The sequence below is a fragment of the Synchiropus splendidus genome, chromosome 1 (genome assembly GCF_027744825.2).
Source record: "Synchiropus splendidus isolate RoL2022-P1 chromosome 1, RoL_Sspl_1.0, whole genome shotgun sequence".
NCBI classification, from domain to species: Eukaryota; Metazoa; Chordata; class Actinopteri; order Syngnathiformes; family Callionymidae; genus Synchiropus; species Synchiropus splendidus.
Window position 1 is genome coordinate 17055769 of NC_071334.1, and position 16710 is coordinate 17072478.

The 16710-nt window shown below is 40.8% G+C and overlaps 1 protein-coding gene across 6 annotated transcripts in view; it reads left to right on the forward strand.

Annotated features, from left to right (window-relative positions):
• Positions 1-71: 71 nt before the first annotated feature.
• shroom2a (shroom family member 2a) overlaps positions 72-16710 on the forward strand; it is a 28161-nt gene continuing 11522 nt past the window's right edge. The window contains exons 1-6 of one of the 6 annotated variants that reach the window (XM_053886293.1): positions 72-519; positions 1935-2142; positions 8694-8842; positions 15580-15681; positions 15999-16016; positions 16198-16320. In XM_053886293.1, coding sequence (XP_053742268.1) covers positions 1939-2142; positions 8694-8842; positions 15580-15681; positions 15999-16016; positions 16198-16320 — 596 coding nt within the window. In that variant the 5' untranslated portion in view covers positions 72-519; positions 1935-1938. Of the gene's footprint in view, positions 520-1934; positions 2143-3610; positions 3954-8693; positions 8843-12370; positions 13804-15579; positions 15682-15998; positions 16017-16197; positions 16321-16710 lie in introns of those variants that run through there. The other 5 variants (XM_053886299.1, XM_053886308.1, XM_053886323.1 and 2 more) reach the window with 5 other exon arrangements.

The window sequence follows — 16710 nt, forward strand, 5'->3', positions numbered from 1 at the left end:
GGCACCCTTAAGTTAGTGGGTTGCCATAGCAACACCCCCACCATTCGAAGTTTGTATCATCGTTGATCTACAACAAATCCAAACAACTTAAACGTTTCGTTTAGGTGTGTGTTTTTGTTCCGGTATGCGATGACGCGACCTCACCCACATACGTCCACTGGTGAAATACCGAAATGAACTTTTATTTGTCTTTCCGTTAACGGCAGGTGACGCTCTTGAGACGCGTTTGCCCCCAGTGGACGCCGTGATGTCCGTGGACGGTGCTAGCGCGGTTAGCCATTAGCATAGCTCATTTAAACGCTCCTGTGCGCGTCAGAGTCGTCGGTTTGTGTGATGAGGAACATCACGGAGAGAAGCAGCAGGACGTCAAACTGTCGGGAACTTCTGCAGAACTTTTAGGAAACAATGTCGAAGTGAAGCATTTGGAATTAAAATGAAGTATGCGTGAGGTAAACCTGGCGGATAACTGGCTGACGACAGGATCGCGATCACCGGTTTAACCACAACTTGGACTTCCAGGTAGGAATAGAAACTTCAACGTTCCTTTTGTTATCGCGGCCACCCTTGTTTTTTTTTTTTTCATTGAAGTGTTCGTAAAGTGTTCGCGATACCGGGGTTTATTTATTTAGTGAACAGGTCGACTGAGCTCACGGCTTATTTGTCTGCAGAAGCAAAGATGGTTTCCATTGTGTGGCTTGACAATGTCTTTAATTCTCTCACACATAAGAGCATTAACTTGTCTGAAGGATGTAAACAGGTGTTTCATCTGTTTACAGGTTTTAGACTTTTCCTGACGTCTATTTTCGCGATTAGGAATGACACAATTGGATGTCGTCAGTTTTCATCTCAACGAGCACTAATCCAACTGAAGAGCACATCGTTTCAAATCACTTTTGTTGTGTTCATAATACAGTAGTCTACAAGATTGAAGTTCGATTAACCTTTGAAATTGAAATAAAAACGACTACTCTTCCTTTCTGTCATTTTCCATCATACACAACTGGTTCAGGTTGATGTTTTTAAACTTAAAGTTATTATAGTGGTGACTGTCTGTAAAATAAACTTGCCACACAACAACTTATTTGTTAAAAAATAAGCCATTCAAGCATTGATATTAACCACAGGCTACATTGCCAACTACCAGTATAAGCGTGGAATATGTGTGGAAATGTTTGTTTGAAAACTTCCACCATAATTGAGAAGTATGAAAATGCAATGCATTTTTGTTTTCCTGTCAAGTTCGTCACAAATAAAGTGATGTTCTCGAAGGGTGTGCTTCTGTATTGTGATGTGGAAAGTCGGAGTTGGTGAAATAGTTTTTTTTTAATTATTATTATTAAAAATTATCATGTTAGCGAAGAGTGAAGTGGATCAAAAGGGAGCTGTTGAAGTTTCTTACTCATATGGTATGACAAATTGTTGTACTTGTGTGACATACAGCTCCATTCATGTGAGAAGTCATTACACTTGTTATTCAAAAACATTTTTAAACCCATAACAGTTTTTGATTATGTCATGGCCGGGATATAAAAACAAAGTTAACATATTCTGTTATTAGTTTTTCATTTCACTTGTTGGTTTTGGACAACCTGGCTAGAATTGGATGGTTGAACTCATTTGAACACCGTTGAGACAGCATGAATGAAAAATGCATTCATGAAACACCCTACAATGAAATAAGTTTGGAATTGTGTCATGGAATAATATACTATCTTTACATCATAAAGTATTTACGACCCTCTCCAGTAGCTAAAATATTGTCTGGCTTCTCAGGTTACTTGCAAATGGTGACTTTCTGTATTCATGGGTCTGAAGTGATGAGTCTTTTCGGGTTACACTCTTGCACTTCAAGTATCAGCTGCGTAGTATTTAAGAGTATATTGCGGCGCACTTAAAAGCGTTTTTGGTGCTGATAATACTTTTTTGTTTGTCAGGGCCATGGATGCGGAGCAGTATGGCAACGAGGCTCACTACAATGACGAAAGCGTTTGGCATCTGATTCAGAGACCAGTAGATGTGGATCAGAGGGCCAGAGATGGGGAAAGTTGCAAACTGGTGGATGTATTTCTTACGGGAGGAGCACCATGGGGATTCACACTCAGAGGGGGACTAGAGCATCGGGAACCTCTGCTCATTACAAAGGTAACAACAGACTCCACTGTCATCTATTCTTTGGTGGTATTCCATGCTGAAAGGGTCTGCTCTATCAATTGTTTTTGCACAATCATCATGTAATTGACACTGACGTTCAACTGCCTTGTACACTCTAATTAAGTGTCATTAAATATCCTTTAAACCTCCTCATTTTACACCGGCCCTTTGCCATGGAAGTGTCTGCAGTAACAGATAAGTGTAACATTCTTGCTTTAAGGATGCAATAACAAGGGGTCTTGGCAGCTTTTATTTGCTGAGTTGCACTTCAACACTGCTTGCATCCACACGTTTAGCCAAACAAACGTTAAACTTCATTCCATTTTGAGGTATAGATTGTTTGAAACACTTCAAAATTTCCTTTTGCCCTTTAAGTTACAATGTGACGTCTGACAGCTACCGTTATTGCTTTGTTGTGCTGTGTGTTTTATAAATGATCTGTAAACACCGATGTCAAATAGTACTGGGATACAGACTGCTCATTGTTTTTGTGAAAACACCTCTTGGTACAGAACATACCTAGATTGCGATTTATTTTTTTAAGTCCTTAATACGTTTGTTTGTGAGTCAGTGAGAGAAATTAGAGTCATTTGTGAGGATATAATTCAGTTAGTTTGGTGGAGTTTAAACATGTATAAGGGGCACTAGATATAAACAGAGTGTCCATGTTTACATTGTGGCTGAGAAAACCGTATAACTGCCATAGTGTGGCACGGTCAAAAGCAATAAGATAGGAGCATGATCAGACGTTTAAAATGCATGTTTGTCAGACAGTGGGAGAGATATTTGAATCGTTCATAGTTGGACTGAGATCTAGATAATCCACTTAATAGCTTTAATACCTTCATGTAACCTACTAACATGATTAAGATCAGAGCTGGAGAACTATGCCAGCTTTCATTTCTGCAGTTCCAAGTCAACTTACAGATGTAACTGTTATGATGAACAATGTATCTAAAACGGTAGGGAATGCAGTTGTTTATTCCTATTCAGACTTGAACGTGAACTGAACTTCCAGCAACAACTATTGCAACAGTGGAGACATTGCTCAATAATTCTATTCACCTGACGTGTTTAAGCAGCAGTTCAACTCACTCGACCTGCTCTGTGCATTTAAACATGGTGAGTGTTTGATGAGATAAATTAGAATCATGCTTTTGTCGGACATTTCATTGGTGTTTTTTTTTTTTTTTTTTTACACCCAGCTAGTCTGCGGGATGTGTTGGAAAAAGTGCTTACTGGCTTGTAAAGCCTTTGTGCAGCAGTGAAAAGGTGGAAATGAGCCACGGTAGTGCATGCGCTGCCCATGAGCTGGATTACACTTAATCACAGTGTAGTCCAATCAGCTCTGACATCACACCACCAGAACCTCACGTCTCTGTTGACGCTGGAATGATTAACCACAGAAGACCTTGCTAGTCAATTTGACATGCCACAATTCCAGCACCTGTTTGTCCCTGCTTCCTTTTTTTTTGCCCGTCGTTTCTCTATTGACACAAAAAAGGGTCCAAAGTGCATGCCAGAGTTGTAAATATCTGAAGAGTCGTGTGACCACGTTCACCTTATCACCACTGGTTTGGCAGGCATGTGAGTCTAATGACAGGAATTCTGACCATTTTAAGTCCTTAAGCTGACTGATTAGACGGTGGTGCGGCCACAGTGTGCGGGTCCAGCCACAGCCTGCTTGGACTGCCGTGCGTCTGTTGGATATTGACAGTTTAGATGTTAATGTTTGGTCAGTTCGGTCTGGGCCACATTGATGCTGCCGCGAGCTGAGGACCTCTGCCGCCTTTCATCTGATGGTAAGTTTATAAATGCTGGCTGCTCTTTTAAGGCTCAACTACTTCAAGTGTTGTGTTGTCTATGAGTTCGTCAGACTTGCACTTGAAGGTATTTCTCTGTAATCCCTTCAGGCGCAGCAGTCATGGACTGCACTTAACACATGTTTGTCATGCTGCCTTCAGAGTTTAATTTACTGCCACTCTGGCTCTGTTGGGTTTATAACTTATCACCTGGACACTGCCTTTTTTGTCTGCGGGCTTAACTTTCAGTTCAGATGGTTGGTGTGGTACCAGGAGCAGGACAGGAATGCTGGAAATAAATGGACTGTGAATTAGCCCTGACAGCTGAAGCTGGATGCAATAGCATGATAAGATAAATAAAAAAGGAAATGCATATTTATGGTATTTTTAGGCCAACTTTTGGAGCAAGGTATGCGTCTGAAATACTTCTGTAATCAACATAAAAGGAGGACAATGATGAATATCTCGCTAGCATGCATGCCTGAAGTTTATCTACAGACAACTGGCTCCTTGGTGATGATAACAGGGAATTCAAGTTTCTACTGAAAGGTCTTATAATTGATGCTGTGCACGCAGATCTTTCAACTTGCCACGTGTTGTGGTTTGTTTAGATGCTGTTTATGTAGATGACCGGCGCTGTTATGGTCAGTTCTTGTTCCAGCTTACATTTCTGGCTGCGTGCTTTTGCAAGTGACCAAAAAAAAACCTTGGATACAAGTAGCATTACTGCTGTCTCTGTCAAGGTTATGGTCAATAGCTAAGTAGGCCCCTCTTTCTGCATCTCAACCTGGATTATAATGAAGGGATGGTTTATGCAAGACATACTCGTACAATTGAAAGTCAACTAGTCACTCAACATTGGTCATGATTAGTTAAACTTAGGTAAACTTTGCTAACGCTGATATTCATGTTCTATTACCGCTAATATAGGACACAATCCAAACCTATTTTATGTATGAAGCACTTGTCCTTAAAAACTGTCATTTGCTGGAAAAGATGGCGTCTAACAATGTTTTTTTTGGGGTTCACTTACCATGGCACCATACACTTACAAGGCCCCTGTTATGCTTGTTCTTGATTTAAGAGTTACCCACAGTGTTATCAAGATGATGCGTCATATTAACATATATTAGAAAGAACAAATTTCGTCATCATTCAGGATCATGGAATTGTTGACGCACTGCCCTGGATACGTTTGGGTACCGATGGACCTCATGGAGCAACTTTTTAACTGTGGCTGCTATTGCCTTGAAAGAAGAAGTGTGATTTTAGCTATGAGGGAGTGGGACATTTATTTGCCTTTCATCACGGCTCAGCTTGGAAAGATCAGTGGATTATTTGTTTTTCATGACGTCACTGTTGCAGTTGTGTCCCTATGATCTGGTCTTTCGCAGCAACAGTTTCACAGTGGACAGTTTCACTAACTGACTCACTGACTGAAATGACTTGCTACAGTTCAGGTTTTGTGGGGAACCACTCATCAGGGAGCTTTTTCGTAGATTCATCCTGGATATGTGCTTTGATGTCTGTCTGAATCCATCTTGATTCCATCTTCTTTGCAGCAGGTATGCTAAGCGAAGAGCAATAAAATGAAACCAGGGCACCTTAAACATGCCAGGGTGTCACTGAAACTAGTCACTGAAACAATGTTTCATTGGCTTTTTCACATTAGATGAACTGAATTTCAATGTTTGGAGTGACATGTCCCTGAAATAAAAAAAGGGCAATTTTAGCCTTGTGTTTACACTTAGGCTTGGTTGGTCGCGTTTGCATCTTCTGAAAAGTACATTAGCCACCAGCATAGTATTTTAATTGTCTTATTAGTTATTTCTGAATGCAAGTCACCCTCAACAAAGCTTCTTAAATAATTCAGTTTAGAATGAAGCATAATCCAAGACGGCCAAATAACCGGAATGAGCAAAAACATGGTATGGAAATTGTTAGCTCTGTGAATTGAGTTCACTACTGTTTTCATCTTCTTCGTGTCAGTGGTTTTATGCCATACTACGTTTGGACAAGCCTATTTATGACATTCCACATTTGTTTTTTTAGAATTATGAGGCCTGAAAAAGCTCAGATTCACCTCATAAGATTCCCTGCAGAACGCCTGAACTGCCAAGATTTGAGATCTTTAGTTGTGTGAAATATTCTGCCACACCCACCTCCTGAAACTTAGTCTTAATACCTAATGAAACAGTTTAAGCAGAAGTAGCACATCTTTGTCTTCCATTATCCCTTGCTCCAGTGACAAAGAAAGAGTCCGCACCAAGAAAGGATTGTAAGGGTACAGTTAAAAAAGAAAAAAAAAAGTCCTGGTTCTAATATAAATTCTTCACATACCACTCACAGCTCATGTTATGCTCAGCGTCTTCGCAGACTTAAAGTCTCGATAAACTAAAATAATCTGGTTTAACACGGTGCAGCTGACCCTGCACCTTATGCATATTTGGGGTTCGGCAGGATCCAAATTTTACATGCAGAAAGAAGCACTCGCAGGACACAAAAATGCCTGTGGTAAACATGCAGCAGTAAATTTTCCACAGGTAAACTGGTTTAGTTCCTTTTAAGGAGTTTCGTAACATTCTATTTCCAAAACCAAATTCGGTCAAATGAAAGGATTTATAAAGGTCATGTATTTCCTCAGATCACTTTAAATGTTGCATGTTTACTGTACAGTCAGTGTCAGTCTTTATATTTTTTTTTTTTTCTGAATTACTATTGACTCACCAAACTTCTTTAATGTGCACAATTATTTGTCGGAAATGACTAGTTGTACTTTTGAAGTGCATATTATCTACCTGGTGCGTACACACAAATGCACATTTCATGAGATTATAAAATGATTTTCCTCTCTGTGTGAAAGTATCACTAACATTACTTTCATAATAACCATCAAAATCTGTCACTTTGTCAAATACATCTCTTGAAGTAATAATTCACTGTTTTATTTACATGTACTACTTTAATTTAAAGGACCGATGTTTAATAAACCTTTTTATGTTATCGGAGCAAAATGATATACAAGGTCCAGCACATTGCGTTTGTTTGCTTTGGCACTCTGTTGTTGAGCCAGAGTGAAAATTGCATAGGTCTGGGTTCAGTGCCCTGTCAGCACCCTGCACAGGACACATGTCAGCAGAAAAAAAATACATTCTTTACCCTCATCACTGCCACATCCTTCCCTTCATGCCCGCAGAGAGACAGGAGGCTATTTTTGGGAATATTCTGGCGTCCAGGATGGTTGGACCTTGACTGATTATTGCTTTAAGGAAGATAGTTGATGTGTGTGGCCATGGCTGATAGGGAAGTAGACAAAAGGAAAACCTGTGGAGTGTTTTAGCTGTGAAAGACGTATCTATAAATATTGTTCACTGGAATGTTTGCAAAAGTTTTTCAAAATAATAATAATAATTAATTAGTCATTTGTACTGGTCATAGTCATTTCCTAAAGTCATGTTTGCAGATGAAAAGACCTAACTTTTCATGTTCTTTTCTTTACTAGATGAAAGTCATGATCTTTACTGCCTCGACCAGGTTGTTAAGGGCGACTGCTCTCTTGTTACATTCTTGATTTTATGGCTTATGCTGAAGTAACAGTTACCGAAAACCTTCAAGTGCTGTTGAGAATTGAGAAGTGTTTTGTCTCCAACTTAGATTCTTCAACCAAACATAAAACAATCATGGACGATGATTCACCTCTCGACTGAGTACAGCACCATATCAGGAGCAAGTCCGGATCTTTGCCAGCCACAAAACTTCAGCCTGTTCTGCTTAAACCATCCCTTAAGTCAGAGCTGTTCAAATATAATGTCTTTGCACCGAGGATAAAGACCATATAAGACGTAATGGTGTGTATCTGCACACATACCTTTGTGCTTAGGTCACACTACCCCCTCCCAGAGGTTTGTAATCGGCTACAGAGCTTGCAGAGTGTTTGTGTGTTAATGTGCCAACTGCCAAGTGAGTTCGGTCTGAATTCAGTTTTGTCATGTTGTCTCTTTGTAGTGAGGTGAGCATTGACCTTTTTTGTATAAATTGCTTCTGAGACTCTTCTGGGAATGTGGTGTTCTCTCTGTTGAATATGTTCAGTGGTGTTGGTGGATCCTATCCAGAGGTACTAAACACACACTGTACCTCTCTGATGGATGTGTTATTCCAGGTGCCTGTGTGGATTGTTTTCATATCTCGCTTTAGGCGTGGGCTTCTAAAGAAGCGGCTTTGTATTTGGGGAAAAAAGTTGCCTGCTGTTATCATTTTATTAATGGTTTGCTTTGTGTAGATGAATCATTTTCTGGTCATAATCTTCAACAGCTCGTCCATTTCCAAGTCCCACATGAGAGCAGATCTTGAATCAAAATGCCCTTTCACTTGACTCAAGCTTGTTCCAACTGTGGAGTTTTGATATTTTTGGATGTTGGAGTGGAAAAATCGCGTCTTCATATGGTGCTGATAAGGGATTTTTGGGTCTGGTTCTGATTCACTCTTTCTATGATATAGTTGAGGGTTTACACAGCACCCTTGCTATAACAAAGCAAAGATGTTCTGTTTCTGTGCATTGATGAAACAAATAGTTAAAAGTATAGTTTCGTGGTTGCTTCTAAAATAGCTTGATACTAAATAGACGACTTGTGTTGAAAATAGCTTTTGTATGTTGAAGGGGTGTCAGTGTCAGTGCTAAGTACCCGAGTTGTTCTTTGTGAGATGATATTTCACTCTACATGTGCTGTGTTTGTGCCACAGGTCGAGCAAGGCAGCAAAGCAGCAGCTGTAAGTCTCCAGGTGGGAGACGAGCTTGTCAACATCAACGAGATTCCCCTGAGTGGCTACAGACAAGAGGCAATCTGCCTGGTGAAGGGCTCCCATAAGGCCCTGAGTCTGGTTGTTAAAAGGTAGGTAACCCATTTCCAGTCCCCTCCCGTGCCCTCTACTTCTGCATCTGCTGCTGTCATGTGTGCACCGACTCCGGTCTCCATGGTTTCACGCCAACAAACCAGTGTGATGCTCAAGTGAAAGTTGCAGGGCCTTGCTTATGCAGCCATGGACTTGTGGGTTTTGTTACTCGCAAATTTCCGACTCACTGGAGTTCATATATTATCGTTCATTTTTTGAATCAGGAAGGTCGCTTGTTTGTTGAACCTGTGTGATGAAACAAACACTAATATTTAATGCACGAAATGGATTTGGCAACATTTGTTCACTCAGGAAATTTGTCACCGCTCACAGTAAATCATTACAGAGGTTTTGCTGCCTGTTGGCTCTGTTGTGCTTTTCAGATCGCATATTTGGTTAAAAAGATGATTCATTTGTTAGCTCAGCAGTGGAGGCCACATTACAAACGGCCTTGTGTGGAACACTGCTCCCATTGTCCCTGCTGTCTGCCGTTCTGTCTGCATTGTTTCATATCATAACGTAATCCCTGAGCAAATCCTGCCGTACAAGGAAGTCCACTCATTTAGTGTCTCTCTGCAAGGACACGACTTTGGGTTTCAGCCACAGAGTCCAATTCTTGGTGTACTATGTAAGTGCTGCCTCTTGGCCTTCAGCTATTGTATCTTTCTATAAGTTGAAATTCAAGAATTAAAAAAAAGCAATTATCACTGCAGCTGTCCATCATGACGACAGTGTCTCAAGCATGACTGTGGCAGTATGTGAATTTGTCCGTACTGTTTTAAATGGCTATAGTGTGATATCCATGTCATTGGTTTTTTCTCTGGTTTTGTTAGAGGTTTTATGCATTCTGTCAGAGAACTAACTTGTGCCGTCTATTTTGATTAAGAAACTCTTGGAACTAACTTCCGTTCATGCTCCGATGTGGCCCCTCTTTGCTTCATCTGTTTATGAATACCATTATTTTAACAATTAATTTAAGATAGTTTTGCATGTGTCTCTGTTAATTTGAGGTGCATTGGACGTACTGCTGCTACAGTATTTAACATTGTGTAACTTGAGGATGTCACTCCTCCCGCGGTGAAGCTAGTCCTTGATAACAGTGCCAAATGTTGTGTCATGAACCTCTGCTCGCACCCAACTGGATTGTTGTCAGCTTCAATTGTTATGTGTGTGACATCATTTGACATCCGATTTTCATTTCTGCAAAAAGTCCTTCACATATTCATATGAAACATATAAGATTAACCCAATTCTATGATGGCGAGTTGAAATTCTGAGAAGTTGCGAGTTGACATGAAATGTAGTGTTGTTCTGTATTAACTCTTTTTTTGTCACTTTTCAACTTAATCAAGAGAAAGATTTTCTCATTATTACTAGTACCCATTATGGATTTGGCTCATGAAACCATGTGCAGAAAGGAATGCACACAAGATATTAAACACATGTTATAACGGTTTCCTTGTTTACTTTTTCCTTACAACATGGTGCATTGAATAACATGGTTAGTCGGTTGCAGAGGAGGTTTACGGTTGTGATAAACTTGATAAACCTCATCTAATGAGTTGTTACGCAAGATAAAGACGTGGATGTTGACACCTGCAAAAGCAAGGCTTACTAATAGAGTTGCGAAGCCGGTGATATTTCTGGTTGACGTGGTTGTTAATATTCACAATACTAGATATGTCACAGCATGTTTTGTTTGACATTGACTTACTGCTATTGAAGACTTATTCATCTTCTTCATTGTGTCCAAGCTAGAGAATTAGCACTTCACTGTTTTTATCTGTTGTGTGTACTTGTTGGTCGACAACGTTAAACCATTATCTGTTGTGTAATCTTTGCCTGCACATGTATGTTTTGGCTGCTCTACAAAATAGTTCTTCTCATCTTGGGGATAATGTGGGATAGGTGAAAGAGGATCAGGAGGGTGCTGTCAGAACCTGCTTCACTCGCAAAGGTGTGGCTTGGGCACAAACAGCAGATGGGAGGGGACTAATGAACGAGTCACGTATTTTGCATGCAGTGACTAATCGAGGATTTTATGTGTAATGTCATTTGGGGGAGGAGAGTGGGTGAGAGGGACTGGGTTTTGTCGCTCGTCCTGTCTTCAACAGGTGTGGTTTTGTGTGGGAAGCATCGTGTTTCCTCGCACATGTCTGAACAACACCACACTACTCCCTGCATCGGCTTTAGGAAGTCAGATAAGGGACATCCAAATGTTTACGCTGACATTAACATGTTTGGTTTTGGAAAGAAGACGCCTTTTTGTCATCGCCGTAATGTCTTTGGACAGTGTAAATGCACCACTGATGTGTTGTTGAGACTTCTCTCCCAGTTCCTATTCTGTGCTTCCATACTGAACATAAACATCTGTGCACATGCAGGTGGAAGTGCTTTATCCCACCGTGGCAGTTTACTCCACATTGCACCCACCCAAGTGAACAGCCCTTTAACTGAACTCTGAGGCTTGAAATATATTGAGGTGTTTGGCTTCCCCCTTCTGGCACAGCTGCTGAAGTACTGCGGAGTGGATCTTTACATTTTGTTATCCTCTTCATCATGTGCATTCTCTGGAGATGGGCCTTTGCTGCGATAAGCAACCAAATCCAATTTACTTGGAGAGGCTTATTGGCCTAACCTACAGTGTGCGCGTCCATCAGGGGTTGCAGCATGCTGCCTTACATGTGCCGCCTTTTTTTTTTTATTAAGCCAGTGTAGAATGTGAGGAATGCTGTGCACTAAATTATTTCAGGTAAGTAGATTTCTTAACATTTTTTACGTCTTAGTGGGCAAAATCATTAATACCATTCAGAGGTCCTTTTGTCTCTTCTCGTTTCTACGAATGGACAGTAAGTAGTAACCCCTAAAGTTGGTGTTACCTATAAGGTGTTTTTCATGATTTCTAACACTTTGCTGTTTGAATGATAGTGTTGGAAGTGTCGGAACAGACTGTTAGCACACAGTGGGAATGTTAATAAAGTTAGTATTTCTGCTCCTTTTTTATCTATATGCTTAATTACTGCAATATTTGTTTTTCACGATGGTATATAGAGCTGCGCATCGTAGTGTTGCATTAGTTTTGTATTATTTCAGTAATTAAAATAATTAGTGGTTTTATGTGATCTATGCTTAAACACAAAAAAACTGTAACTGTAACTGTAAAGTAACTGGTCAAGTGAACTGTATGGATCATCAAATACCATTACAACTATTTTTTTTTAATTATCGTTATAACGTAAGCACGTTAATATACTGCATGGTGGTAGCGTTGAGACAGCATAGTCTTGTAAAAACGATTTAAATTCTGGCTTTGATGGTACTTGAACTGTAGCTGCGTTGATGACGGCAACTTTGACAGGTACAAATATTACAAGATGACTGTTGTCTGTAGGTGTGTATGTGTGAGACGAGTTGTCTACATTGCCTCCATGTCTCCATGTAGCTGATGGGCGTCCCAACCCTGTGAAGCAAATAAGCAGCAGATCATGAATATGAATGAGTGTTTGATTATTTTAAGATTCAAAGTATTAAAATGTAAAAATAAAATAAATTGGAACTTATTTTGCAATTGTAATTGTGATTTCTAACTTTGTTCTGGAAGGTTTTACTTAATTTAGCAATAACTTAGACAGTTTTTTTTTTTTTTTCGATGCCTTGCTCAGTTAGTTTCCTCTGCCTCCCGGCTTTCTTTGTGCCCCTAAAATTTGGATTGTGGGTTAATGCATGTTAATGCCCCAAATAATCCCCTCTCTCTCGACTCCAAATTCAATGTGGTAGCACTTTTTTTGTGTTGGGATTATCATTAATTTAATCTGTCTCTGCTCACATGCACTGGGTCAAAACAGAAGTTTCACAGGTGCCTCCTGAGTGTGGGTCAGCGCAGAGACTTGACAGCAGGTATTCCACTCAGCCCAGGAATGTCCTGGTCATTACATACTACTCACGGTTCACCTCTTTCACCCGAAACATGACTGAGTTGATTGTAGCATCTGCTGAAGTAGCCCTTTGTGTGAGGTTTCGGCCTCTAATGGAATCCACCGGATCACCTGCCAGTGCAGGTCCACTAGTGAACTCCATACCTGCACTTTGAGTCCGGACGTGATGCTGACCCTCATCTTATTCTCCTGGCTACACTGCATGTGAATAGAAGTCCCCTGAGAGCCTGAAATTATATGGTAGTCTAGTAGGTTAAAAGAGGACAGAATGTCAGTCATCGAGCAAAAATCCACAGACCCACAAAGAACATTGATGTTATTATCATATATTATTACTATATTATTACTATTATTGTTTAGTGGACTGGCTGAAATCTGAATAAGTAGAGAATGTCTTGAGTGGATGCTACAACTTGTAACTGTAATGATCTATTTTCGATGGCAATTTGATCTATCATCAAATCATAGTGGTCTCCCTGTACCTGACCTGTATCCCATGTCCTCACCCTGGACGTTGCAGTGTTCCAGGGGAAGTGAGTGTCCTTGAGATCAACTTGTTGCCATAGAAATTGGAGAAATGCACGTCAGCGTCGTGAGAGAGGAGTCCAGCATTTCACCCCATCATTAGCATATTAGCCACAGAGAGCCAATGAGACGAAGCAAGGTAGTGAAATACTACAAGGCGACTGGCTGCGACAATAGCCCTCCTCCCTCTTTACTCTCTTCGTCCCCCTTTCAGGAGTAATACCCCACTAATCCTGGAGGAAATCTCCTCTCTGTTGAAACTAATTCTAGGGGCCGAACTTTGTTGGTAATGGCCATCTCATGTTGAATATTAACTTTAAGGATGTGTTCAGCCACCATGGTCAGAGCCCTGCAGTCTTTCTTTATTTTGGCCGGACACTGGAGTGTCTGAGAGTGATCGGTGTGCGAGTACCACCAGTCCGACTGGGTGGTTCGGGCTGAGTTCTGCTGAGTAAAACAGTCTTTTGAGCCGAGTTTCAGTTTCTTCTTCCAGATGTTGGGTGAGTTCACAAGATCTCTCTAATTTGATTTTGCTCAAATGTCTTGTTTGTTGCCATAAAGCACCTGCAGCTTTAAGTACTGGGGGTGTTTTGAGCATATTGGGATTCCCTGTGTTTGGATTTATGACCCTAATACCATGTTATTGTTTTTTTTTTTTATGATTTACCATGGGGGTGTTTGTCATTTAGGTTAAGCCATGATCATCTGCATTTTAAAGCCAAATATTAATAAATTAATCTGTGAGCGTGCAGTCCTCTGTGCTTGACATTCTGCTTGGTAAATATATTTTGTGCTTGCTGTGGAGCACACAGAACACTCTTCTTCACACCTAAAGTTGAAATCAACTGCTGAACCAATCAGAAAAGCCTCCCCAGCCCCCATTCCTGCCAACTGATTCACTTTCTGAGCATATCTGTGCTGGTCCAGCTGTAGCCCTGACGATAGGCCTAATAAAGCCAGGCTCATTTGCATACCAATAGCCGGCGCCATGTGTGGCTAGATCCTAGTGGCCCAGAAAGATGGACTCGGAGCAGACGTGGGAGACATGGCTTCTTTTTCCTACTTGTCCCCTATACATTTGTACATATACGATTGTCCTGTAACGTGAATCTGTCATGGGGTTACACATTTTATTGAATATTCTGAAACCCAAAACTTAAATTCCTGTTTCCGCTGTTTATTCCGTTATTTGTTCCAGGCAATAGTTTTTGTTTTTCTTCAGTGTCGTTCTGAAGGAAGCTGCTGTGAACCTTGCCATCAGATCGTTGAATGCCTTTAGACGAGGTGACAAGGGTGCAGGCCCTCTTGACCTCCCTGCTTTGTGTGGCAGCTCTGGGTCCAACACGAGTAAGCACAAATGAAAGCTTTGTCCAAAGTTCCACCACATTCGAACCTTATTTTCCCAGTTGTGTATTTGAAAAAGGACCTTGTGCTGTTCAGTATTAAAATATCAAGCAGTACACAGAGATGCCAGTGTATTTCATTTTTGCTGGACTCTCAAATGACATGCTGAAGATAGATCTTTGCTTCATAGTAAGTACGGCAGAGTACTTTCATTGCCCCTCTTCTCCCATCAAACGACACGGTTTTGCTGTCATGGAGGACAGAAATGCAGTCTGGGTAGCAGACAACAGCTTGGAGTGAGGGGTGAGATGGCTGATCTGATTGTGTAAGAGATTCTCAATTCTTTAAGCCCCTAACCCCATGCTGGGATGGTGCTCCTGTTGAGACCATATGGCAGAGTCTGAGTACAATCACCTGACCTCAGACACATCTGATGTACGTATCAGTCGTCCTCTGTGACTTTACATTAAACTATGGTATTCAATTTTGTGGTATGGCACATGCGGTAGTACAGCCGCTAGATGGTGCCACTGCGCTATGACTCTGCAGCAAATAAGTCGTGCGACAGCTCTCATTTTTATTCCCGTTATTAAATTCCCCAGTTTTTTACTTGGAGTACCTTTTTTAATGATGACTCATGAAATATAATTTTGCTGACCATTCGTCATCAACACGACGTCCATCTTTCTATGGATTCTTGCCTTTTGAAAAGTTGGAAGAGTGGTCAAAAACTGGAGTCTGAAAGCAGGACTGGAGCGAGCTACCTTTCCAGACCCTTTAGAACAAAATGTGTTTATCACAGTTATGAATAATACATAGTTTAAACTCTCGTTGCATCATAAAAGGTGGGGAATCATTGCGTGTTCTTTTTTGTTGTCCGTTCTACTGACAATGAGCTCTTGGTGTGTTTGTTCCTCCTCCCTGCTGCCCAGGAATATGAAAATGGTGGATATTGTAGCTCAGAAAATGCCCTCAGAAAATGACGTACATGTGGCAAGAAGCTTTCTTACGAAGATTTTACGAAGTTCCATGAGGTACAGTTCAATGGCTTCACTGTAATCACTAGTGCGTTCATCATGTCCTTCCCTTCATTTGTGACCTGTGCCTGATCATACTAATCGATAGTCAACCGTAGCTCCATTCTTCAATAGCATCTCTCCTCTTCCTCGTGGTTTATCACCTCTCCACCTGCCTGGCATGCTCATTTGATCTCTGTTGTGGTTATCCCTGCTAGATGATGATTCATGTGCTTGTTCACCGCTTAAGCAGAGGGATACATAGAGTCCAGTTTTGTGCATAAACTAGGGAAAACAATTTAATTATGGGTTTCTTCCTCTGACATGCACCACAGAAAGAATCGCTTCAAAGGGTATGTTCAGTGTCCAAAAGAGTCTTTTAGGCAGCAGCTTGCAAACGTTAAAGTAATGTAGGAATTCTAGCTTTGTACTCTAGTTTGGCTGTTGGTTATATCATTTACATTTCACAGGGGAACGCATCTTAATTTCCATGCGAGGCAACTGTCTAATTCACTGCATGTGTGTTTGGAACAGGCGGAATGAACCCGTAGGCAGGCCTCACTCCTGGCACTCCACCAAGTTCAATGAAAACCAACCGGAGCTGGCCAAGACCCATTCTCCAGCTACGACAGTCTGGCACACCGCACATGATGCAAGGTAATGTGCATCACCACCCGACTGGCTCTGAAAATAATGTCAGTGTTTTCATGCATTTTTACTGCATGTTATTTAAATGGCCACTTGTTTAAAAATGATTTAACTCTAACCCATGAAACATTCTAAATGTCAATGCTACTTTGCTATATTATGACTTTCGTCTTAAGATGGAAACTGTTGAGTCTGGCACTTCTGTGCAACTTACTCATGACTGCTGCTCTTCACTATACTGTTATTTGTCTTTCATATTCTTATTTAACATGACTTCAATGTCAGTTACAAGTAGTATTTTCCTGATATTATTCTGGCCACTCATCTTCTTTGGTTGTTGTTGTGGTCTCTTTTGGCAATGACGTTGACAGCAACCAGTTTTTGTGCTGTGTCTGACAG